We start from the raw sequence: 24151 nt of genomic DNA on the forward strand, positions 1-24151 counted from the left end.
TCCAGGTTAAATTTGGCTTGATGCTTAGATAACTATTAGGACAGTTATCCTCATAGTTGGCTCATCTCAAGGTTTGAATAACTTATAGGTCAGTCGTAAGTGCCAAACACAAGTAGAAGATCTATGTATGTAAAGACGCATTTCTGGTCAGGTACTGGAACTCCAATCAGCAAAAAGACACTACAAAAAACAAACTGTGCAACCAACATTTAAGATGGCTAGAGTGTGAAATATTGCATATTTCAGAGGAGAACCTCTTAAAATAATCTCGCACAGACTCTTGAAGATATTGTGTTGTTTAAGACCCATCCTTATGTCTTTAAGAGTATTTTCCACCGTAAAGCAGAATCACTGTGACGAAACAACTAATGATTAGCCACGACTGTCTGAGAGCTTGGGCTCCCCAGGAAATATATTTTTTGTGACATAAATATGTCACAAATAATATATTATTACATTACATTGTCACAAATATTATATTATTTGTGACATAAAATGGCTAACTGCAGTTCTAAATGCAGTTCTTTAGCCATTTTAACACTGATGTACCGGCGTCACTGAGTGTCTTTATTGATTCAGGCAGCTGTCAGGGAGACGAGCCTCTGCAGAACTGATGGTCAAACATAAGAGGACGCAATCTTCACTAAAACCATAATTTATTTACAGAAACACACTGAGATCACTTTCAAAATGAACAATGCAGTCCATTCAGTTTTGATGTGACCTACCTGTTTGGCAAATTGGTTATAAATCTAAAAAAAAAAAAAAAAAAAAAAAAAAAAGAACAGGTATTGCCTTTAAAATAGGATTAATGATGTTATTGTTCAGATACCCATCAATGAAAGAAAAGACCACTCCTCCCATGTTGCTCATCTCGATTCAGGATTTTCTCTTTGTCATGGGTTTAATCGTGCTTGAAAGAGTCAGAACTGCTAAACAGCTAATGATGTGTAACACATCATATGCAATCTGATAATTAAATCATCAGGCATCCAGTTTTGTTTTTGTCTCTATACACTGAACTACTGCAGCAAGGTTAAAAGTGATAATCAGCAAGCTGCCAAAAAAAGTCTGCAGCCTGTTTTTAAGAGGAAGCTCATAATTTGACATCGCCTGCCTGCTGATACATCAGTATAAGATTTGTGGCAGACTGTGACTGAACCGTTGTGATTTGCTTGCATCTCCAGTTCAGTCAAATGATTAGGAAATCCAAGCAGGAAAATCAAACAAACAAACAAACAAAAAACTAATTGTGCAGGACACAAGCTATTTACACATTTACATTATATACAAATTAAGCCAAAGAAAAACCTTGAGGAGTCCAAGCAGAAGAAAAGACACACAGACATTTCCCTCTGAGCGTCGGAGATCCTTCGAGTTTAGCCAGCTGAAGCACAGCATGGGAAACGATCATTTCAGCCAATTGACTCTAAAGATCTGTGCATCATTGTGGAAGAAACATGCTGTATTAAATAAAGGACTGCAATCAGCCATGGATGAAGCATGCTACTGTAACAGACTGCCTATAGAGGAACAGTATTGATGGCCATATATCGGATACAGCGCTTAAAGCAGCATCAAAAACAACACTGTGAGTCGCTTTCTTCTTAAAACACATGTTCTCAATAGGGTGAGATCATTCAGTAAATTCTCCCTAAAAGATAACCCTGAATGAAAACGGGGTTACAGTATCAGGGTACCAACATGAGAATTTAACATGAAATGGCCAAAAACATCTATTTGATTTAACTGCCTGCCAAAATAGAAGTTACAGGCCATATTGTTGGTGACACAAATTCATCTTATCTGTAAGTGAAAGCTAAAGTAGCCATTTTCCAGTGAACAGATGGGGGCGCTAGACTCCAGCACTTTCTCTGGCATGTTATTTGAAAACACTTTAAGCCACAGAAGGAGTGGGACGGAGCATTTGGCAGTTTTGTTACAGGTACTGGATGGCGAGAGGAAGCGTTTTCTGTTCTGTTAGATAATTTCTAAATGAAATGTCACATAAACAATCTACTCCACTTTGTGATTTGTACTGCGAGGAAAATGATGATGCCACAAAAGAAAGATCAGAGTTTTTCTCATCTATCCAGAATGGGCCAGGCGCTGATAAACAAATCCTTATGACACTCATGATAATAGGACTTAATGTCTAATATATGTGTAGTTTTGACAATCAGGGCTTCTGAAGTGCTGTTGGGAGAACTGAGCAATTGGGCCGCTGACAAAATCTGACCAATGTCTTTATAACGCACAAAAGTAGGAATACGTACAGTAAAAGAAGCACAGCAACCAAACACATGGTACACAGTGCTAGATATCTCCTATTTGTGGGTGGTTGTCTGACATCTTAGACCTGCTATGTACATGAAAGACCTTGCTGTATTTTATTCATTTTTGGTTCAAAAACCACAGATGTGAAATCAATTGAAGATCCTTTTCTGTTTGCTTCCTTTTTGCACAGAGAAGTCTGGATTCTTCACTGAAGTGCTGTGATCACATCGCAAATGCAAAAAAACGCATAATGTGAACATCACTGGTTCCAGATGCGCTTCTGTTTCCTGGGTTTGCAGCTTCCCGTTACGCGCACTTTGTCTTTGGTGTGGTAGAAACATGATCTTTCCCAGATCTTGAACATCAGCCCCTGATCCCGGCCTAGTTCACCTTCTTCTGTCGATCCAGGAATTTCTGCCTTCTGTCCGGAGGGATCTCCTCCAGCCCGATACCATGATTGACGCCGCTGAAAGAGGAAAAGCAGTTTTTATAATAACATAAAAGTATTACTGAAAACAAAACATTAAAGGCAACAACTGTAAGCAACGGAGAAAGTAATTATATTTGTTTTAAAATTCCTTTTTGACACAATAATGAAATTCTTTTTCTTATCAGTCTGACATCTATTAATAATCAATCTTAAGGGTAAATCATCTTTATCAGCAAATAATTTCATTACATATTTTGACACAAAGGATTCCAAATATATTTATTTTAAGATTTGAAATGTTAGACTTGAGCTGGAATAAAATGATTAAACCAATTAGGGATCAAACGAAGAAACAAAACAGAAAACAAACAAACTACTACCAGGAAGAATTCTGAAAGAAAGTCAGAATAAATTGTTGGGAGTTTCATTAGCTGCTGAAAGACATGATTTTATGACAAATTATATCAGTTTATGTCTCTGAAATTGAAACAGAAGTATTTCTGTGCATAATTCTCCATATTCAACTTTAAAACAAAACAATGGATGGGAAGGAAGAATGAAATCACTAAAATGAATTTCATGTTTCTGTTGCAGGTTTATGAAGGCAAAATAAAATTAGTGGAAAACCATTAAGCAACTGAGTCTTAAAACAAAGAGATCAGATTGTATTTGATTCCAGTTGTTTTTTATTCTTGGTTCTGGTGCCTGACAGACTTATTTCCTAATCAGAAGGTTTTCCTTCATGACGCTAATTGGTTATACTCGTTTAAACAATTTATTGAGTTCTAAACTAGCAGGATAAGGTAGTCGATTAAAAAAAGAAATAATTTGAAATGTGTTCACAAGTATGAAAGTAAACATGGTTTGTTCAGAAACTCCCAGATATACAATTAACGTTTCTGTCACTAACATCAATTATGCAAATAAATATGGTTATTCTTTCAAAATATGTCTAATATATTCACTTTAATATGTATTTATAGTATGCATTTTTGCTTATTGAGGTTGGACTAAAATCGGACATGAAAAGAAAAAAACTATTTTGTATTAGTGTAAGAAGTAAAAGCAGTATTTCCCACTGATCTATTTCTAAACATTTACAATGCAAATAAACTATTCTGCACATTGGCACAGGCAGCTAAAAATACAGGATTTCAGTTGAAACTGTTTTCCTAACATTCAGATGTGTTCAACTGATGCATTTGTAACTCATTTGAAACTCAATTCAAATGATCTTAAGCGCTCGCAGATCCTTGAAGGCGCCATTAGCAGCCACAAACTCTTCTATACCTCTGGAAGGAAGAGTTCACCGTTTATCTGAGACAAATAACATTTAGGTGTATTGGGGGAGCAAACAAAATGTTTTCTTACTCTTTGGTGTCGATGGGAACTGGCAGAGGCTTGTTAAAACCTTCCTTCCCCACCAGCCAGTAGGTGGTCTCGATACCTTTCCCCTAAAATCAGATCAGTTTACATTAACGTCTAAAGGACTTGCAGTTTTTCTCACATTATTTTAAAGTCAATCTTTCAGTGTACATACCTTTAACTCTGTCAGACCTCGGACCTGAATTTTGTATCCCATATTCAAGCTGTTCAGGAGATCAACTGTTGTTTGGTTCACATGGATTCTGTAAGCTGTGCATGCAGAAGAAACAAAACTTCAGAGTGGGGAAATCGCTTCCTGACATGTCCACATAGAAACTCTTTGTGTTGGGATAATCTATCTTTATAGATGCTATTCAAATTGCAAGCACATTGGGACACAGTTGGGAAGCCGAAGCTGATGACAGTGACGTAAAGTGGTTGTTGTTTGTTTTTCCTCCACTTGGTGGTAGTAGATCATTACTGGGGATTTTCAGACTGCACATCTGTTCATCCCTGAATTTCCAGTATATGGTTCAAAAATAGCAAAAGAAAACAACTAGTTGAATTCCAAAAAAGTTACATCTGATAAACTTCTAGGGAAAGTCTTAAAAATGTTCATGTATTAAAAGGCCATAGTAAATCCTCAGCTTTATGCCTAAATTTGAATCTCCACATTGTATGATTAATATAAATGTGGTAATTATTGGCATTTATCCTGAAACTGCAACATGCCCTTTAATTCTGTTGATAGTGTTAAAGGATTAGCGGGTACCGCTCACTTAAAGCCCTGTTTAACCTGAGGCAACGTGTACTCGGACTGCCACACACCTGTCCTCCAGCCCAGAACGCTCATAAAAAATAAAAAAAATGTGAAAATTAACGCAGCCATCTTCTACTACAGATACTTACGCAAACTGGTGGACTCCATTCGAGATGTGGTGTTGACCGTGTCTCCGAATAGACAGTACCGAGGCATCGTCAGGCCGACCACTCCCGCTACGACTGGACCTGTGATTGTCGTATGTGGAATAGCACATATACGTTACTATAGATGTTTATAAACATGCATTTTCATAAATGCAGATGGCGTTCTAACGGGGAGAGAACAGAAATGCATCGGGCCAGGTCAGACGGCCAGCGTGAGCGGTGTCTTAATAGGATGACAGCACTCTAAGTGGATAGTGTTTCACCGTTCCAGGAACACGTTTCAGACGAGGATAAAAGAGGTAAAAATATCTCCTTGACTTAGCAGCTTGGGGACTCAGGTTCTTCTTTAACTCTTATTCACTCTGAAGTGGAGTTTAGGTTTATTTTACCCAATATTGCACAGTACCGACAAATGTAACTCCTGACTTACTGCACTATTCAAGAGTTTTGGCTGCTTTTCAGTAATTACTTTTTATGTAACGCTCAAAATAATTAGAAACACAGCATATAAGACAGATAATATTAAAGGTGAAAATATTAGTGCGTCTCCAATTATTTAACTTTTCTAGGGAAGCTTTTTTGAATCCGTGGGATTTCTAAATGACTTTCCAAAGCTTTGGTTCAGTTCTTTGTGGTCCTTGAAAAAGATCATTATACTTTGGCTCAATGATACTGAGATTATTTACTTTTATTGAAAGTTTTCTCTGAATGACTTGTCTTTTTGTTGTGGTTTATTTTTCACTTTTTAAATATGTTTTGGATTAGTTTCTTCATTTATTCCCCTGTAGTTTCTAAGGCTTCCTGGTGTTACAAAATCTGAAGTAAAGCTAAACTATGATAGGACAATCCTGTTTTTATATAATTGTATTGCTTTACTTTTGGTAGTGTTTTGCAGATGCTATAAAAAAGGGAAATACTTGCTATTGCTGTAAATGGAGACACAAAGAAGAGGTGCATCTTTAAGTTAAGGGTATTTTTATTCTCAGACAATGCGTCAATTTGAGAAAGTAATCTACATAAATATCTGCAGCAACCAAGCATGGTAGATAAGTGAAAAAGAGCTTTGGAAAACTGATTCATTGTTTGTACATGCTGCAAACTATGAAGTCATGAGAGCTCGCTGAACACAAAATGCAATCATTTGTTTTAAGGAATTGTCCAGATGTTATCTCAAGGCGTACAGTTGTAATGTTGGGACTTTATCACTGAACAGAAAGTAGTAACTTGATTCTCACCGGAGTGCAGGCCAACGCGGAGCCGGAGTTTCAGGTCAGGCATGTGTCTGGCCTTGAAGCTCCCAATCAGGCTCATCATATCAAGGGACATGTTGGCCATCTCAGCTGCGTGACGATTGCCATTCCTGCTGGGAACTCCAGAGGCGACCATGTACGCATCTCCAATGGTTTCCACCTGAGCACCACAAAAATGAAGAGGTGAACAAACTCAAGAGAGGGGTTTTTGTCTCAATCTTCATTTAAAGACAATTAGAAAACTAAAAAGTGAAGGTAACATCAACCCAATGCTATTATGTGTCAAATAAGGCAAATTTGTCTTGAAATAATAAATATAAATATATATCTAAAGAGCTAATTCATGTTGAGCTTTATTCAAGTCCCAAGGGGCAATTCTTACAAAAGTAAGAAAGTGAGGGGCAATACAGTGTGCCACAACAACATTAAATATCAGTCCATACAAGATATGGAGAGTACAAACAGTGCATTGCATCATCAGCCAACAATTATAACTAACGTCAGTAACACATGTGAAATCAGCTAATCAACCCAAGAGTCAGATGCTACTTCTCCTGCCTTGTCCTGCATTAAAAAGAAAATCACTAAGATGCTATGAAGTATTTTATTCCTGGAAAGGCAATAAAGCTGGGTAGCGTCCACATTTAAATGAAAAATACAAACAGAAACTGTGTAATCAGTTTCAAAATGGCAAAGCCTGGTTTTAATTTCTTATTTTAGGTCAAACAAGATGAGTTTCCTTTCCTTTAACATTTATATTCTTAGGGTTTACACTATGTAATGGCATTATAGAAGGTTTTCAACTCTTTGTATCATAAAACATTGCATGGGTTGGTTGAAATAATATTCAGACATTAAATTAAACAAAATAAAATAATGGCTACCAACATATTTTATTCTTCTTTCCAGAAATACAACAATTTTCAACAATAAATTTAAAAAAAAAGTATAATTTCATGGTCGTGTTGAATTAGCCTCAGATCAATGTTTAAGTGATTTACAGAGGGAAGCCATTTATTTGTCTGAGGTCGTAAGACAAATAAATAAATAATATTATATATTATATTCAATATAATATATAATATTATATATTATATATGAGATAATATTATATATGAGATAATATAATCCACAAAATCCCTTTCAGACATAACGGTTATCATTTGATTCCATGCGATGTAAAATAGTTGTTTGTCACCTTCAAAAATATTTTTTTAAAAAGAAGCAATATTTGGGTTTCCTCTGACACGCAAACAATACTACTTAAATAAATGCTAAATTCAGAATAAAACCTTATTAAATGCTGTAAACAGCCAATGAACGCCAACCTTGTAGACGTCGTGCAGTGGGATGATGGCGTCGAAAAGCGTGTACAGGTCGTTGAGCAGGTCGACCACCTCGATGGGCTCACTGAGCGCGGAGATGGTTGTAAAACCCACGATGTCGCTGAAGTACAGCGTGACGACACTGAAATGTTCCGGCTCCACAGGCTTGCCGAGCTTCAGCGCCTGGGCCACAGACCTGGAAGACGAGCATGAAGACTGGCTGTGGCTGTGAACCCAAAACTGGAGCAGTGGCTACAACAGATCCCAGGAACAACATCAGACATCTCAGTCCAGAAATGTGCAGTCCTTGGCACAGCCAAGATACTGTGCAGAACCCTCAAGCTCCCAGGCCTCTGGTAGAGGACCCGAGCTCAGAGGATAAGAACCACCCGCGGTGGGCGAGAAGGGAATTTATATATATATATATATATATATATATACACACACAATTTTTATTTTATTTTTATTTTACAATTGTGTATTATCCAAACAGATTCATGTTCAATAACATGAAACACAAATGGATCTTCTGTTACTTCAGGACAAAGACAATCTTGCCTGTTAGAATGTTTGCACATTTTTCCACAAAAAAACAAACCTAAGGTGGGCACAAACTGGACACAATAAAAAAAAATAAATAAATAAACTGCATTGCCATCAGTCACTTTAATGATGCAGCATTTGACTTTCTATCACTATGACTAAGCAGCATCATTTAATTTTTGTCACTTGGTAGTAAAAATGTTACCACCTTTGCATCTGTTTTAATCTGCAGCTCGTTGGCCACTGAAGTTTTTAGCATCATGTCTTTATAGTATTTTCACATAATGAATACTTACTTGGGCAACATCTGAGCCACCAGCTGATCTGTTTTCTGTCTCTCCACCTCGAGCTCCTCCGTCCTCTCTCTGATGAGATCCTCCAAGTTAGAGGAGTACTGCTCCAACATCCGCAACATAGAGTCTATAATATTAGTCTTCTTTCCTTTGTGCTTGAACTGTCATGAGAAGGTTTGTTCCCAGTAAGTTTCACTTCATTGTAGATTCCCAAATTAATGTATTTTCCGATTTTTACCTGCTTGAAAATTTCCTCAAAGGTTGGTCTCTTTTCTGGATCTTCACTCCAGGCTTGTTTCATTAACTGAATTACGTCTACAGGGGCCTCCTCCACTGAAATAATGGGGCGACACAGAGGTGGAGGGTCTTTGACCTTGTTGATAATCTCTGTCAATACAAAAAAACAAGCAAAATATTTGACACACACACACAGAAAGAAATGAAAGGGAAAAGTTTAGTTTAAGAGTCTTTTCTTAATACAAAGAGGATTTTTTAAAAGACCTGAGATATATAAAATTACTTAGACTCTACCACCATCTTGCCTGACATCACTCACCCTTGGGAGGCATATCCAGCATGCAGAAGGGTGAAGAGCGAGAGACAATCTCTTGCACAACGATGGAGAAACTGTAAACGTCAGCAAAGAAAGTTCCTTTCCTCCTTAGACTTGGGTCTCGCAGCAGCTCTGGAGCCGACCAGAGCAAGTCTTTTTGTTGGACAAAAATGCACAACCAGAGATAAGCAAATTGTCAAGCATGAGTAAATAAAGAAGAAATGTTCTTCCAGACTTGTAGGTGTTCTCACCCTCAGGCTTGTCGTCATTGGCGTCTATGTTTTGTGTAATTAATATTTCATTCAACGCATAATCTGTCACCTTCAGCACAAAGCGCCCATCCACCACACAGTTACGGGATTTGAGCCGCCCATGGACGATGTTGCGATGATGCAAGTACTTCATTCCCTGATAATAATAATAATTTAAAAAATTACATATAATGAGAAACCTGGTCATTTATAAAATAAAACAGAGAGAAGTCTTTCTTACCCTGATCAGATCCATTAACAAGGAAGACTTGAACATCCAATCAAGACGCACATCTTCGTTGCCCAGCAAATCCTCCAGACTTCCCCTGCTGCAGTGTTCAGTAACAATGCCAAAGATCCCAGAGTCAAAGAACAGTCCCAGGAAAAGATTTAGGTTCTCGTGCCTCATGTCCCTTAGCTGAAAGGGCAAAAAAAAGCAACATTTTTTCAATGTTTTACAAAACCACTGTGTGACCAAAAAGTATGTAGTATTGTTGATCAATTATTTGGTTTGTCAAAGATGGAGATTCCACCACAATGAACTCAAAGATTCCCAAGTTCAGCCATTTTGAAAAGTGAATATAAAGCAACTTTTTCAGTTTGCCAAATTTATTTATATATAAAGAAATCAAATATCATGGCATCTAACATCTAAAGATGCAATTTAACCTTGCATATCATCATCACTCTAAAATCTGAACATCCAAGTTCCAAAGGAAAAAAAACAAACAGAAAAGTTGCCATAATTTGTGAGTTGTTGTGAAAAAGTAAAAGATTTCTCATTCAAAAGGGTTGACAAACTGTTAATTTTTTGAACTTCTGATTTGTATCTCATTAAATCTTTCTCACGCATACATCCTCAAGGCCAATGCGCCTACCTGGCAAAAACAGAAAGCATTTTCCTTCTGCCAGAGGCAGAAAGAACAAGAACAAAGTTCTTTCTGGCCTGGATATTGTCTTGGAAGCCCTCATATTTCTCTCCTACTGAAGCACACCGCCTTTATATTTCTCTGACACCACATTATAGGAAAAGGTTCTTCCCAAAATGTGTCAAGACCAAACTTCAAGAAATCACTTACTTTCACAAAGACAACCTCTGTGCTGCCATTCACACTGGAAAATGTTCCTGTGGGACATTTCTTCAACCAAACCCAGTCACCCTGTAAGATAAAATAAGCATTATATTGCATATCGGAGGCTCCAGATAGAGCTAAAAGTGGGAAACATATCCATTACCTCAAACACAGCAACGTTTGAGCTGTCCGGAGAAGAGGCTAGGTAGCTACGGCCAGACACAGAGTGGTGAGGTGTCTTCATGTCACCTTGGCTTTTCATAATACTTTCATCATTTAGCTTCTGCTCACACAGAGAATAAAAAGGTAATGCCAGATCATTCGGAAATGCAAAGAGATGCTAGTTAGTTTTGATTCAGTGAGACTGACCCGTTTGCTGACTTGAGTATTGATAAAAACCAGATCATCAAGAGTCAGGATCACCTTCGATGAACCACCATTTCCGTTACTCCCAAAGTTGAACCCAACTTTGCCTTGTTTTCTGTGCACAAAAACATTATGTAGACTTGGGAAATCGCAAAAACTAAGCAAGCTGAGATGTAATTTTCCTACCCTACTGTACCTACTTCAAGTGAAGAAAGATGTTTACTACACCTCCCACCAAAGAAATTAACAACAGCAATAGAAAAAAGAATGTGATTATATCCATCCCTTTGGAAAGAAAAGAAGAAGAACAAACGTTTGTGTAAATTACCACATTTATGACATCAGTGTAATGGATGCTAGTCTGCTAACACACTGACCTCCAGTACAAGCAAAGTACGGGCTAAACCAGCAACTTGAATCTGTGAAGGGAGTGCTGCCTGCAAAGTGAATTGAGCGACCAAGATATTTCAAGCCTCCTGTCTTGCTGTCTGTGTGACTACCATGAAGAAAATGTGTGGAATAGAGTGAGGTGCCCATGCCGCTGTAGTCCAGCACTACATAGCCGGCCTGCATCCCTTCACCGTTTCTTCCTGCCTGCAGCTGTTGATTGAATCCTTCAAATTCGAAGCCTCCCTCACTCTCTCCCAGGACAACACCTGATACCCAACGGCTTCCTCTTGTACGGGCTTGTTCAGCAACCATAGCAGTATAGTACATCATGTTGTAAATGGTCCCAAAGAATGGAGAAACCTAACAAAGGGCAGACAATACATTTTAGGAAGAATGCTTTTTTAATTTTTGTTTCTCACTTTCAATAATTAGATTCTTCAACAAGTCTTACCTGTTCTGGTGGAGTACTGCTGCGTATTTCATAGGTGTTTTGAGCCTCTCTGAAGGCCTCATAGAAATTGCGTTCCCCCGACTCCATGGTGATGGTGAGAACTCCATCATAGGCTTTTCTGAGCTTTGTATCATTTCCTAGCATGTAGTAGTTTGCGTCTTTGTATGGTAGGGAATACAGAAGCGTGTCATAGGTAATAAAAACATAGCCACGGTCTATCATACGCATAGCTAAGGCTGTTGTCAGGAGTTGGTACTGGGCTTGGCCACCAATCAGAACAGAGGGCATGCACATGATGATCACTGCAAAAAAGATTAACAAAGCAAGTTTGCACAGTTTGCATGGACGTATGTCCTTGACTTCTGAGTAATGTGCATCTTACCTCTAACTCGATCTGCTTCCCTCACTCTTGTCAGAGCTCTCCGAGGCCCGTCCTTATCACTCTCCATTGTGATTACAGGGTTGACAGGCAGGCCAAGAGCCCTGAGTGAAATTGCTAACTCCTGTCCTGTGGCTTCCCAAATATCAGTTTCTTCTGAGATGATGGCCACATGAGCCCATCGAAAATATCTTAATACAGTAAAAATTACATGGGCAGACAATGGCAGTGGTCTTAGGAAGGTAGGGTACCTGTCTCCTGTGTTCATGTTGGGTTTGAGACAACCCCAAGACAGAATCCCAACATCCCACTCTTTTGCATACAAAGCAGCAGAGGAGCAGTAGCCTGGGTTAGCAGGACCCAAGAAAGCAGCACCGTAACCTTCTAGATCAGCAAAGCGAACAAGGGCACGAGTTGACTTGCAGTCCTCATTAATCAACGTGTAGTCATACCAGTAGCCTTTGTTAAGGTAGGGGTTCTTGTTTATACGGCTGGTGGCAAGGCGGGCTGCCAAGTCAGGGAGAGCCTTAGAGTATAAGATGTCACATGTCCAAGGTCCAACCAGGGCCACCTTGAAAGTGGTTGCCCATGCTTGACAAGGAAATAATGAGATCATGAGTAATAGGAGATAAAACCAGTTTCCCCTTGATCTTCTGGTTTGCTGCACTGGGGATGATGGCAACTGTGGTGTTGATGACAAGGATTTTGACAACAGTGATAACGGTGCTGATGATAGCTGAAACTTTCTACAGCCAGCAAAACTATTTGTAATCACCGTCCATATATGCCTCTTTCTTATCACTTTAACTGATTGGTGTCTCCATCGTGGGTGGTAGGCAAGGTTGTGAAGACATCGAGGGTCCCTCTGATTTGTCATTTTCACATCCAGCTTCAATGATGCCTCAGACACAGAAGGTGAACTGAGAGTTTACAATGGACAATGAGATTTTCTTTGCTTCTGGGATTACTTCCCTTGGCACTCTGCAGGCCTCTAGTCCAAAGGTGGACAGGCGGCAAGAAGACTCCAAGACATCACTGCCTCCAGGAGACAAGAACGAAAATATATTAGAAAGAGACATAAGACACATTCTGTTGGAACTGAATAGTTGTTCTGATTTAATCTTTATAAATCAGAGATGAGCCTTGAAAATCTATTGACACAATGTCATTATGAATCCTACCAGCATCAATATGGCCTCACAGCTGAGGACTCACTGCCCGTGCTGTCCCTCGGAGAATTACTAGCATGTGTGTAAGAAGCTCATTAGCTTTGCAAGAGCTAATTCCAGGTAACCATCAGCTAAATCTGATGCTGTTCTCAAACCTTCTTTTTGCTATGCTATCTCCTTTGCTTGTGATTCGGTCTTTTCAAGGTTTTTTCACCATCTTCAAGTCTAATCCAATTTATACATGTGGTACTTCTATGTAATCTGGTAAAAAAAATTAAGGTTTTATTTTCTGAAAATAGTGTGATGAAATTTGGACTGGACGTAAACTATATTAAATGAAATCCCTTTTCAACTTTATAGTTAAACAGAAATTGCTGAGTCATACCAGTCTCCTGAACCATGTTTGTTACTGAAATGGTGTGTAATTTACCTCTATAAGCTCAGAATTTAAAACCTTGTCACCAAAATATGTACTTCACAAAGAAGTTTTTTAAGTATACTGACACTGATTTTATAGCTACCTAATTAGAGTACATATTAGCTCTGTAACAAGGTGCTGTTGAATATCAAAAACTTTCAAATTCAACTTATTTAAAGTGTGTAGTGAGCATCGACAAGCCTAAGCAATGCTAAAGAAAATAAAGAAATATTCATTTTTGCATAGCACATAGCCAGGAGATGTTACCTGGAGTAGTTTTCAACACAGGAGCCATGTCAGAGTTTGAGTCTGTCGTTAAAATAGCACCATCCAAATTCCAGGTGAATTAAGTGTATTCAGGATGATATTATCTTTCGTCTTGCATTGTGACAAATATAAATCCTAAACTCATGTGAGGTACAAAACAAAAATAAAAAAGTCCAGGAAGTTCATATAATTTTTTGTCCAGGTTATTAAAAGTAGGCTGAATTAAAAAAAAAAAAACTTCCAGGGAATTGGTCTTCTTGATTTAGTTGCTGCTGTCCCTGTTTTGGACTGGGACCCACCCCAAACCACAGGTACATGAGAAGAGGTGCAACCCGGTTCCAGAGTTTGGACTGGTAAAAATAGATTGGCTTGATAGGCTGAGGGCTTGAGAGAGGCAATAAGTAACGGGAAAGAAAAAAGTGGGAAGGGCTGACAAGCTTTGATTTCTCAACCTTCTTTAGCTTTTAATCCATGCTAGTGTGGGAAGCATGTGTGTGGGGGAAGCATAGTGGCAGGGAGGATCGCCAGGAGAAGAAGGTGAAAGAAGCACACTCACTGTTTCTCACGTGCTGATTTATCCAAGCATCTGTTGCTTGGAGTTTGTTTATAAATGACTTTTATGTAACTGGAAACTTAAATCTTGTTTAAACCAGTCAGTACCTTCACATATTTGTGTGAAAAAACAGAAACTTTGAGTGAAACTTCTTGTTTAAAATCAAGGAGAAATGTCACAATCTAGAAGTTTACAGCACAACATGAAAGGAAGTTCATGGAACATTTTATCCTATATTCTGATCTGACACTGAAGAGAAAAAGACACACCAGAAATGTTGGGGATAAAATATTAAAAGAGACTAAAAAGATCTGTGAGGTCTTTGAGTGACTTTCCCAAGCTGCATTTTCTTTTGAAAATTACACATGTGTTCAACAGGAAAATCCTTGAACATACAAATTTACTGTGAGTAACTAGAAATTACATTTCTCAGAAAAATGTGTGAAAAGTTGAATTTTCCCAAACGAAACCATGACAGTAAATGGGGGTCCACGGCATGGTACATATGCAGGGAGCGTGACAATTACCGAATGGAAGCAGCTTTTTGAAGTAGAAAAGTGTTTCTGGCATTCTCCATTTTATGGAAGATTTATGAATATAAATGAAGCAACGATTAAAATAAAAAACACCCACCCAGTAAGAAAGTCTAAGAACAGAAATCATAGGAATGTTCAGAAATGAAGCAACCAAAGTACCACCAATCATGGTGAAAGATTTTTATTCATAGGTGCGTTCCATCCAACCTGTGTGTTGAATCTGTACAATGATACTCATGAGGCAAAAGAAGTATGAAAGCTGGAGCAAACAGCTGAAAATATCTGGGGTGCTAATTGTGATAAGCTAACAGGAAGGTGTTTCTTTGATCAGCTAGAAGAAACAATAAAAACTCAGTTTAAAACAAAACAGCTGCTTAGAAATAATGCTCAAATATGCACCCTCAATAACCTTTTTATGAAGGCTGGTTGTGGCATATGTGAGGTAAGCGCTGTTCTCGTTTGTCCTGTCTTGCACATCCACAGAAGACTTGTTAAAGTAATCAGATTAGTCAGGCGAGGCCTTGCTAAACTGGTCGGCTGCACGCAAGCCTCTTAGTGACATGGCTGACAGCACAGTTAGAGATCACTCCATAGCAAGGTCGGACATACAGCCAGCTCAGCAGAGGCGGCGTCTCTTCACCACACTGTCAGGAGGTGATCAGCACTTTCGGTTCATTGAGAGCTCTTTTAGCAGGTAGTAGATGTGAGGCCACTTGCTTGCAAAACCAAAAATAAGACATTTTGTACAAAGCGCACATACACTCTCAAGTAAAAGCGTTCATCTACCTTAATTAATACTTTACTTGGAAGGGTCTGTTTGAGGAGCAACAGAGAAACAAAAGTATTTTCCGTGATCAAACTTAATTATTCAAGTGATTTAATCTTGGCAGACTCTCCCAATGACATCACTCCCTCTTTCCAGGATCACAGGATCAACAGCGTGTAGGAAAGCTAGCAGTCTTCACTGAAAGTCATACCAGAGTGTAATTTAGGAAAGGTAATCCTGAGCAGCCTATGGGGAGACCTTTATGTCCACCCTCAATGGCTGCAGAGAGCCACACGTTTTTTTTTTTTTTTTTTTTTTTTTTTTTTTACTATTTATGTATTTTTTTTAATCCTCTATGAGCTTTACTGGTGCGAGAATCGCAAACGCAGCTTTACTTTACCTGTGTGAGTTTTTACTTACAGACAGTGATGCATTGCAGTCACTTCAGAGGTTTGAGTCGTATTGACTGTTTGCTGCCACCCTTTGAGCGAGTAGTGCAAGTACAACACGATTCTTTTCAAACCCAAGAGGCTGAGTAGATTCACTGACCCCATCCGGACAGGTTCAAATGACTTATCTAATAGATTATCTATTCAGATTATACTATTGTGGGCACTTAGACAAGAGATGCACACCCCCAAAAGGCAGCAGATACACAACAACAATTTAAATGAGGGGACTAAATTCCTTGACTTACAGAAATTTAAATGTTATGAACACGGGAACATGTTTTTGGCCAAGTGGTTGTTTCAACCACTAAACTCTTCATCTGATTGTAACAGGCAATTTCAATACTTTTGCAAAAGTATTAAAATCCTCCCTTTCTCCTTTTTTGTTGTATTACAGCATCAAACTTCAGTGTTTTACCTTGTGATAGACAAACACAAGGTAAAAAATTAATAATTGAACGTCAACATTTCATAAAAGTCTGGAAAATGTGGAGTACATATTCGCTTTACCACTTCACTCTGAAAAATAAAGAGCAAGCAAAAGAAGGACCACCAAAGGTGAGCAGCTTGATGGACTGGATCACAGCCAACAAATGTGAGTCACGTTCGACTCACAACGACCTTCAAATATGAAAATTGGTTAACTTACTACATCTCATATAAGCAAAATCAGTTTTCCTAGAGTTGTGGTGCTTCATTATCCATATGCAGAGTTCATGTAGGATCATTAGCCTTCAGACTTTCCCATTTTTATGCCCACGACCCATTCATTTGTGACCCATTTATAAAACTTGGCTGGAAGGATCTATTACCTGACAAAATGCAGAGAAATGTCCCTGCAGTTCTGGGAGAGAATGGAAATGGAGGTTATCACACCTACTTATGAGTGAACAAGAGTCAATGGATTTCATACAACAGAAGATAAAAGAGGAAATAAAAACATGAATAAATATGATCTGGAGAGGCTCTATCTTAGTGAGATAAATGGTGAATTTGAATCGGATTTTGACCTACATGACTTTGTTGATATGATGCAGACACTGATATTAATCAGAAAACCTGATTAGTTATTCAAAACCAGGTCAGTGTTACATGCATTCCAGTAAACAACAGCAGTTTATCGTGAAGGACTTCAACCAGTTGATAGGCAAATTACGCCATGGAGATTCAGGTTTCTACAAAATGTCCACCAGAGAAAATCCAACAAATGGTTTGCCTCCAGTGCACCACCATGTGAGATCAGGCTGAGCCCCATGAGGCAGCCTGCGGCCAACTGGAGTAAATAATACAGACAACATGTAAGATGCCACAAAGTTTCAGCATAACTAAAGAGCTTTAACTGTTCAATTGAATATATGAGTCTTAAAATGCATAAAACAATTAATACTCCAATTACATGTTAAACAGATGACTGATTATTTGTTGGCGACAGGATTTTATTTTGGATGTTTTCTTTCCAATGGCATCCTGTTTTTGTTTGTGTAAATCTTTTTTTTTTTTTTTTTTTTTTTTTTTTTTTTTTGCAGCTGGCAGCATTTTTCATTTTCAGAAGGAAAGTTTCCCAGTTTCAAATGTAATAAATAAACTTAACTTAATTTTATACACAATATAAATCACACTTTAAATGAGCAGACACTTGTCAAAACAAATAATGTTATTGTTATAGTAAAATTATTATTAATAATTCATAATAATTGAGTGTCCCTTTTTATTTTGGTCATATGCAGGTGCATTTTGTAGTTTGTGTGGAGTTTGTTAGTTCAAAGGATCTGAAAATAATAAACGCTGTTTCTGCTTTTGACGACACAAGTCTTTAGTCTGGTGCGTTGGTCTCAACCGAAAAGTTTGTCTACAGAGACTTCAGAATTTATTTCATTAGTTTGTTCTGATGTTTTGTTTATTTATTTCGGATGTTTAAAATGTCTACCAGTTTATTGACCAGTTGCACAAAGTTTATTGATGCTTAACAATATGTTCTTGCATTATTATTATGCCATCAGTCTTATATAACTTGAAAATTGCCTCAAAGCAACATTATCGCTTATTGCAATAACTTCTGGAAGAATTTATTGTCCACCAAAATTTGTCATGGTGACAGGCATGAGTGTGTGGATCAAATGTATTTAGGGGAAGCTATTATTTCCTCAAAACAAAAATGACGGCCTGATATATCAGACAAAGTTTGGTGATTACCACCATGTTCTGTGGGCTACACGAATGGAATTGCACATTCTGTGCGATATCACCATTGTTGTCACTCTGTCATTTAATCAGAGGCAGTATCAGCCTGTAAACGTACAAACATTCCCTTTGTTTTTTCATTTCTGTATTTTGTTCAATGTTTTGTTCAGACAGGAACGTGAGTCATGAGAGGTGGAAGACATGCGACCGCATCACGGACCATGCATTGGTCGCGCCTTCGCCACCGCCACAATCCAAAGATTCCCTTGAATTGAAATAGTAGGATTGTTTCTACTGAAATAAACATCTGACGCATTGTAACTGTGACAATATGTTCTGGGGTATTCTATAATTTCATAGGATTAAAAATATTCAGAATGGATAGGCTATTAATTCATGTTTCACATACGCCTATAAATAATTGAAATGCAATTTATGTTGCACTATTATTTTTTTAAAAAATTTTTAATTGAGGGACTGACAGTAGTAATCAGTTAGCCTTTACGGGTCTGACCTGCAGTGCCACATCCACCACTAGGGGGCTTTTGCGCTACAGAAGCAACATAAAATCACTCCGGTGATTCTTTTTCACAGGTAATGGAGGTCAAAACGTTGTATATTACTACCCTTTATATCGCAGAAGACATTTTATAGATAATCATTTATCATCTTTGTAATCTTTAAAAGCATTTTGTTGTAGTTTTATGAATAGTCTGTTGTGCGTTTGCGGCGTGTTGGGTGACAGGACTAACGGCAGAAGCTAAAAAAAACTGTTTGTTGTCCTTTTTTAATATTGTGGCGCCGATATTTAATTATATTTTCTCATTTTTGTTCATTAATTGGCTCTTGTAGGTGATCTTTTGTTTTGTTTTGTTTAAGCTCCTCTCCATTTTCATGCGTATTTAGACATAATGTGTGCGTCAGTTGTGTGTTGGGTGATGGACGTTGTATTAACGGCAAAGCTTGTGTTATTTTACTGGTCAGAACCATATCAAAACACTGATATCTGGCAGTTTATTATTATTTATTTGTTAGCTTTATTCTCCACTGTATGGTATTGAAAGCATGTATTGTGTTTTATTTATCATATACAACTGATGAGAGAGAAGCAACCTAGAATCACTCCCTAGATTTATTTATTTATTTATTTTTAAATCAATAAATATTTATTTATTATATTTGTTTGTCATTTTCAGAGCGTGTAACATAAAAGCATCAACATCTCTGTAATTGTCTTGATTCCTGGTTTTGCTTGTGCCAGTGCAGTGAGGACAGGTTGCCTAAAATAGCAACAAACCGTGCTATTTTAAATATAAAATTAGCTCATTCTACTTATTAACACTATCAGATACAATTCAGCAGGTAGAAACTGCTGTGTAATGTCGAATCTCAATTTGGTTGGTTAAAATCAGAGGATGCGCCTGGGCCAGGTTTGCTTCCCAGAACCACAGAACCATTTTTTGTGCCAACTAGTTCAGCATATTAACAATCAACCCTCTGGAAAACAACTTAGAGGGGGTGGAGAAATGTGGGAAGGAGCACAAACTAAGTATCTCCATTTCTTCTGTTAAAAAGGGAGAAAATTTCTTCCAAACACTTCCACCTTCTTCTGAAAATGCGGCTTGCTCTGGACTTCCCCCACAAGGCGAAGGTGACTGATGTTCTGGCAGTCTTAGGAGGTTTAATTGTGTCTCTTCATCTTCTGAAATTCACATGGAAATGTTACCGTGGACTCAGACAGTATGTCTTGTCGTCGTTTTGTAAGGCGAACCTGCGGGACTATGGACAGTGGGCAGGTAAAGTATGAGGAAATCCATTATTCGCAAAAAAAATGATCATATTTCAAATATTTTGGAAATATTTATTTTCCTTCCTTTTGATCAGACACTAAAAAGTAAAAACAGAAAAAAATAAATGTACAATAAAATTATCATACCACCATACTTGCAATTTCTAGTTTGTTTGAAAAGGAGCATGTCCAAGATCTTTTGATTTCCCTGTCCCTCTTATTATCACCGACCTGTGATTATTTAAATCTCCCCATTACAGATAAACTCTTAAAGTACTTCTACACTGAATGATATTTAAAACGCTGTTCTCATTTTACAATGTGTCATTATTTACACAGTACTAATGTATTTTTGGTGTTTCAGACACTCATCCGATGTTCCGATGCTCAACAAAGTTGACATTTCTCTACTAATTTCTTTGTGCAGTTGTAACCGGTGCCACGTGTGGCATTGGTAAATCTTATGCCATTCAGGTGAGTTTGCAGCTTCATTTCAGAAAAAATAGATTTCATATTTGATGTATTGATCATATCTGTGGGTATAGTAATTTAAGACAGAATCTACATATTTAACAAGACAGATATTTGTCTGAGCTGCAGCATCTTCACCATCTGTCTGCATGTCTTCCTGCAGTTGGCACGTCGGGGTCTGGATGTTGTTTTAATAGGAAGGTGTGATGAGAGGCTTCAAAAGGTTGCCAAAGAAATCAGTGAGTCAGGCAGAGATGAAGATGGAGATGTCCTCTAATGTTGTCGTCATGGCCAATAAACTCATTTAATTTCTCTTAAACGGTTAACACACATCTACCGTCTGCCTCAGAAAGCAAGTACGGACGAAAGACTCACACCATCAAAGTGGACTTCACAGAAGGTGGCAGCATCTACTCAACCATAGCTCAGGAGATCCATGACCTGGAGATTGGAATTCTGGGTAATATAGAAAAACACAATTACAAGTTATTATTCATAAGCAGTTTGTGTTTAACATTAAAAACATTTCTGTGTTTTGCTCTTTTTAAGTTTTCCTCCATGTTCAAAATCTCCTCCAACAGTTAAAAACAAGCGTTGCGTTTCATTATTCATCTTTTGTTTGCTGCTTTTCCCTTCAAAATAAGACAACGGTGGTGTTTATTAATGAAAGTTCTTGTGTCTTGAACCTCACAGTTAACAACGTTGGAATGATCTGCAATGATCATTTTGCCTATTTTCTGGAAACACCAAATCACGGAAAGGTGATCCATTATAAATATCCCTTTTTAGGGCCAAACACCAGATGATTTAAACTAACTGAGGCTATTATGTATTTTCTAATGTTATTTCTATTTATTTAACAGAAAATCACTGAGATCATCAATTGTAACATACTCTCTGTACCCCAGGTAAGATGTCTACGCTAACATACCATCTAGTGGGTTTCATACAACTTCCTATCTATAAAACTATTATGTTGTCACAATACAGATGACCAGGCTGATTCTTCCTCGCATGGTGCTCAGGTATCCACAGACACATCAATAACATGCAGCATTAGGATGACCAGATTTATAAACATTTGGGTTTCATCTCATTCCCAGAGGCAAAGGATTAATCATCAACATCTCCTCTGAAGTGGGTGTCCGTCCACATCCACTGGTGTCTCTCTATTCGGCCACCAAGGTGTTTATTTTCACACATTCATTCAAACCCATCATAACCTGCTCACTCAATGACCCTCAACGTTACGTATACTTTGTTACAGATTTTTGTGATATATTTCTCCAAGTGTTTACATGCTGAGTACAAGTCAGAGGGAATCACAGTCCAGGTAATGCACACCTGCCCTCTCTAAAACTGCATTTGGATTAATCTTAAAGTTAATTTATGATTGAAAAATGTAGCCTTTTCAATTTACTTGCTTTCTTTATAGATTAAAAGAAGCTTTGATCAACCTTTGTTTCTCTTTTTTTGCCCTTTGTAATCAATGAGATTACACTGGACAACAAATAAATTTGCAATGCTTTATCAACACATAAAATTATATGGCTTGGAAAACAAAAAATAATGGATGCAGTAGCGATGAATAATATCTGCATTGAACAAGTAAATGAGAATAAATTTCTTTGTATTATGTTCGATCTGCTGGAAGAGTCACTTTAGGCGTGTAAAACCAAAACTAACAAAAAGTTTTACAGTTTTGGCAAAAACGAGGCATTTGATAAACCAGGAATCCTCAAAGTTATACTTTTCAATGCTGTCCTCATATTTGAATTACTGTGTGGAAATTTGGGGAAATACTTAAAAAAAACACTTTTCAGCCACTTTGCACAATGAACATAAAAAGCAGTAGGGATAATTATTAAAATGGGATATTTCGACCATACAAATTAATTACTGTTTGAAATAGACAACATTCATGGATTCTGTCAATTACAAAACTGGTCAAATAATACAGAGAGTAAGAAATGATCACTTACCAGAAAACATTAGAAGATGACTTAACCAATGAGTGTTAGAAAGCAAAAAGCACATAGACCAATGAGAAGCCTGGGCATTCCAGTCTGTGGAGTGAATTTGGATCAGGACTTGGAAGATTGTATCAACATAAATCAGTTTAGAAAATTATATAGAATGTTTTTATTGCAATTGTACATGGATGACACAGAAATATAAGAATAGATTGGTATTTTTTCTGGCATACTTTTGAGAGATAAACCAAGGTTAATTTGTCATTCAGTTGAACAAGCGTGCATCTTTAAAAATGAGTCTTGACCTTTGTTGTTATACTATCTAATTTCAATGTTACTGTTCCTCAGTGCGTGACCCCATTCATGGTGTCCACCAACATGACAAACAACGTAAATGCCAACTTGCTTGTGAAGAGTGCTTCAGGATTCGTCTATGCAGCTTTGAACACTGTGGGTCACTCCACCTTCACCAGCGGCTGTCTGTCCCATGCACTGCAGGTCAGAGCAGAGCAGCAATAAGCCATGATCTGTTCCAAGGTTTCAAACTGTCTCTTCACTTTTCTCTGCTTGCCCAAAATCCTACAGAGTGTGGCCATCTCCGTTTTCGTGCCGGACTGGATTCGGATGTCGACATTTTTCATCCGGTGGCTGAGGAAATATGGGAATATAGAAGCCTTACAGAAAAAAACTCCTCAGGCAGAAAAGAGTCTCTCTAGAAAGAAAAAGAAGTAAATCTTTGACTGAAATGATCTCTGACTTTCTTGTTTCCAAATGCTGGCATTGTAAGAAGTCATCTTATTACAACAGAAAATAAAAATAGATATATTTCATTTATTCATTTACGGATCAGGTTTGTGTCTTTTCTGTCTCATCATGAGAGTTGAGCACTTGAAGAAGGTCATTACTGTAGCATAACTCTGCAATGCTACAGTGACAAAAGTAACTGAAAAACTGCCTGTGAATTATGCACAAAGCAAAATTAGATCACTGACAGATTGATATTTATGTTCCTCATAAATAAAAAAACAGTGAAGAACTTAAAAACACCTCTATGTAAACAAACAAACAAAAACAACAAAAAACAAACAAACAAAAAAAAATATATATATATATCCACCTGTTTGCCCATGTGCTGTACAGCATATCCACTGGCGGAACTGTGGCCATGAAAGCAGCTTTGGATTACACTGGACTCACTGTAAAAACTTCAGTAACTTGTTTCTGTGAATCTCCACTGTTTCTACAGACTCCATGACCAATGTGATGTATTGCTTCATGACGTGAGTGCAGCATCAAAAACTGTGTCCTTGTGATACGGAGATTTGCTCCTGAAGGAAAATATGCGTCAAGACGGCTGTAATATAAAAAAAAAACTGTGAATTAATCGGAAGAAATCAAAATACAAGATCAGTAGAAAGTGAGTAAAGGTTAAGAGGACGATTTCCAACTGCAGTAGGGATGAGAGGCGTAGTATTAAACATGTCAATGTTATTTTTAGAAACTAGAAAATTACACCACATGTTGGAATCTATGACTAATTCAGAAACACACAAAACTAAGTCCCTTAGTAAGAAGTAACTAAGAATGTGTAGTGATAGCGCACATTCTATGTTGTCACTCTGTCATGCGTGAATTAAAATAAAGAGGCATTACAAGATATTCAGAAAACTCCAAGAAAATGTATAAAAGTCAAGAAAACAACAGGA

At 37.7% G+C, this 24151-nt stretch overlaps 2 protein-coding genes across 3 annotated transcripts; one reads left to right on the forward strand and one right to left on the reverse strand.

Moving 5' to 3' along the window:
* Window positions 1-781: 781 nt before the first annotated feature.
* gucy2d (guanylate cyclase 2D, retinal) lies at window positions 782-14103 on the reverse strand. The gene is made up of 19 exons (XM_055043894.1): window positions 13728-14103; window positions 11877-12908; window positions 11495-11796; window positions 11031-11403; window positions 10854-10938; window positions 10657-10768; window positions 10451-10570; window positions 10294-10374; window positions 9456-9632; window positions 9215-9371; window positions 8967-9116; window positions 8649-8797; window positions 8414-8571; window positions 7578-7770; window positions 6235-6409; window positions 4982-5080; window positions 4248-4342; window positions 4079-4161; window positions 782-2743 (listed from the first exon to the last, which is right to left on the reverse strand). The coding sequence occupies exons 2-19, from the start codon at window positions 12748-12750 to the stop codon at window positions 2659-2661; spliced, it is 3468 nt and encodes a 1155-aa protein (XP_054899869.1). The 5' UTR covers window positions 12751-12908; window positions 13728-14103; the 3' UTR covers window positions 782-2658.
* Window positions 14104-18700: 4597 nt separating this feature from the next.
* LOC129368667 (very-long-chain 3-oxoacyl-CoA reductase-like) lies at window positions 18701-23283 on the forward strand. 2 transcript variants are annotated; one of them, XM_055043737.1, is made up of 13 exons: window positions 18701-18806; window positions 19788-19863; window positions 19978-20008; window positions 20429-20475; window positions 20636-20711; window positions 20822-20932; window positions 21166-21233; window positions 21336-21380; window positions 21463-21497; window positions 21576-21657; window positions 21740-21805; window positions 22794-22943; window positions 23031-23283. In XM_055043737.1, exons 2-13 carry the CDS (start codon window positions 19828-19830, stop codon window positions 23175-23177), a joined length of 894 nt encoding a protein of 297 aa, XP_054899712.1. In that variant the 5' UTR covers window positions 18701-18806; window positions 19788-19827; the 3' UTR covers window positions 23178-23283. The 2 variants fall into 2 exon arrangements, with proteins under 2 accessions (XP_054899712.1, XP_054899711.1); XM_055043736.1 differs by having other exon boundaries at window positions 19788-20008.
* Window positions 23284-24151: the final 868 nt, after the last annotated feature.

The sequence above is a fragment of the Poeciliopsis prolifica genome, unplaced genomic scaffold, assembly GCF_027474105.1.
Source record: "Poeciliopsis prolifica strain line A6 unplaced genomic scaffold, Auburn_PproV2 SCAFFOLD019, whole genome shotgun sequence".
In the NCBI taxonomy this organism is placed as follows: Eukaryota; Metazoa; Chordata; class Actinopteri; order Cyprinodontiformes; family Poeciliidae; genus Poeciliopsis; species Poeciliopsis prolifica.

Excerpts from the sequence above, each read along its gene's own strand:
- gucy2d (XM_055043894.1), bottom strand. The coding sequence starts at position 12,750 with ATGACAAATCAGAGGGACCCTCGATGTCTTCACAACCTTGCCTACCAC. Across the intron at positions 10,939-11,030 it reads GTACTTTGCTTGTACTGGAG|GGATGGATATAATCACATTC; the intron begins GTCAGTGTGTTA and ends TTCTTTCCAAAG. Across the intron at positions 8,572-8,648 it reads TTGAGGAAATTTTCAAGCAG|TTCAAGCACAAAGGAAAGAA; the intron begins GTAAAAATCGGA and ends TTCTCATGACAG.
- LOC129368667 (XM_055043736.1), top strand. The coding sequence starts at position 19,828 with ATGCGGCTTGCTCTGGACTTCCCCCACAAGGCGAAGGTGACTGATGTT. Across the intron at positions 21,381-21,462 it reads ACATACTCTCTGTACCCCAG|ATGACCAGGCTGATTCTTCC; the intron begins GTAAGATGTCTA and ends GTCACAATACAG. Across the intron at positions 22,944-23,030 it reads GTCTGTCCCATGCACTGCAG|AGTGTGGCCATCTCCGTTTT; the intron begins GTCAGAGCAGAG and ends AAAATCCTACAG.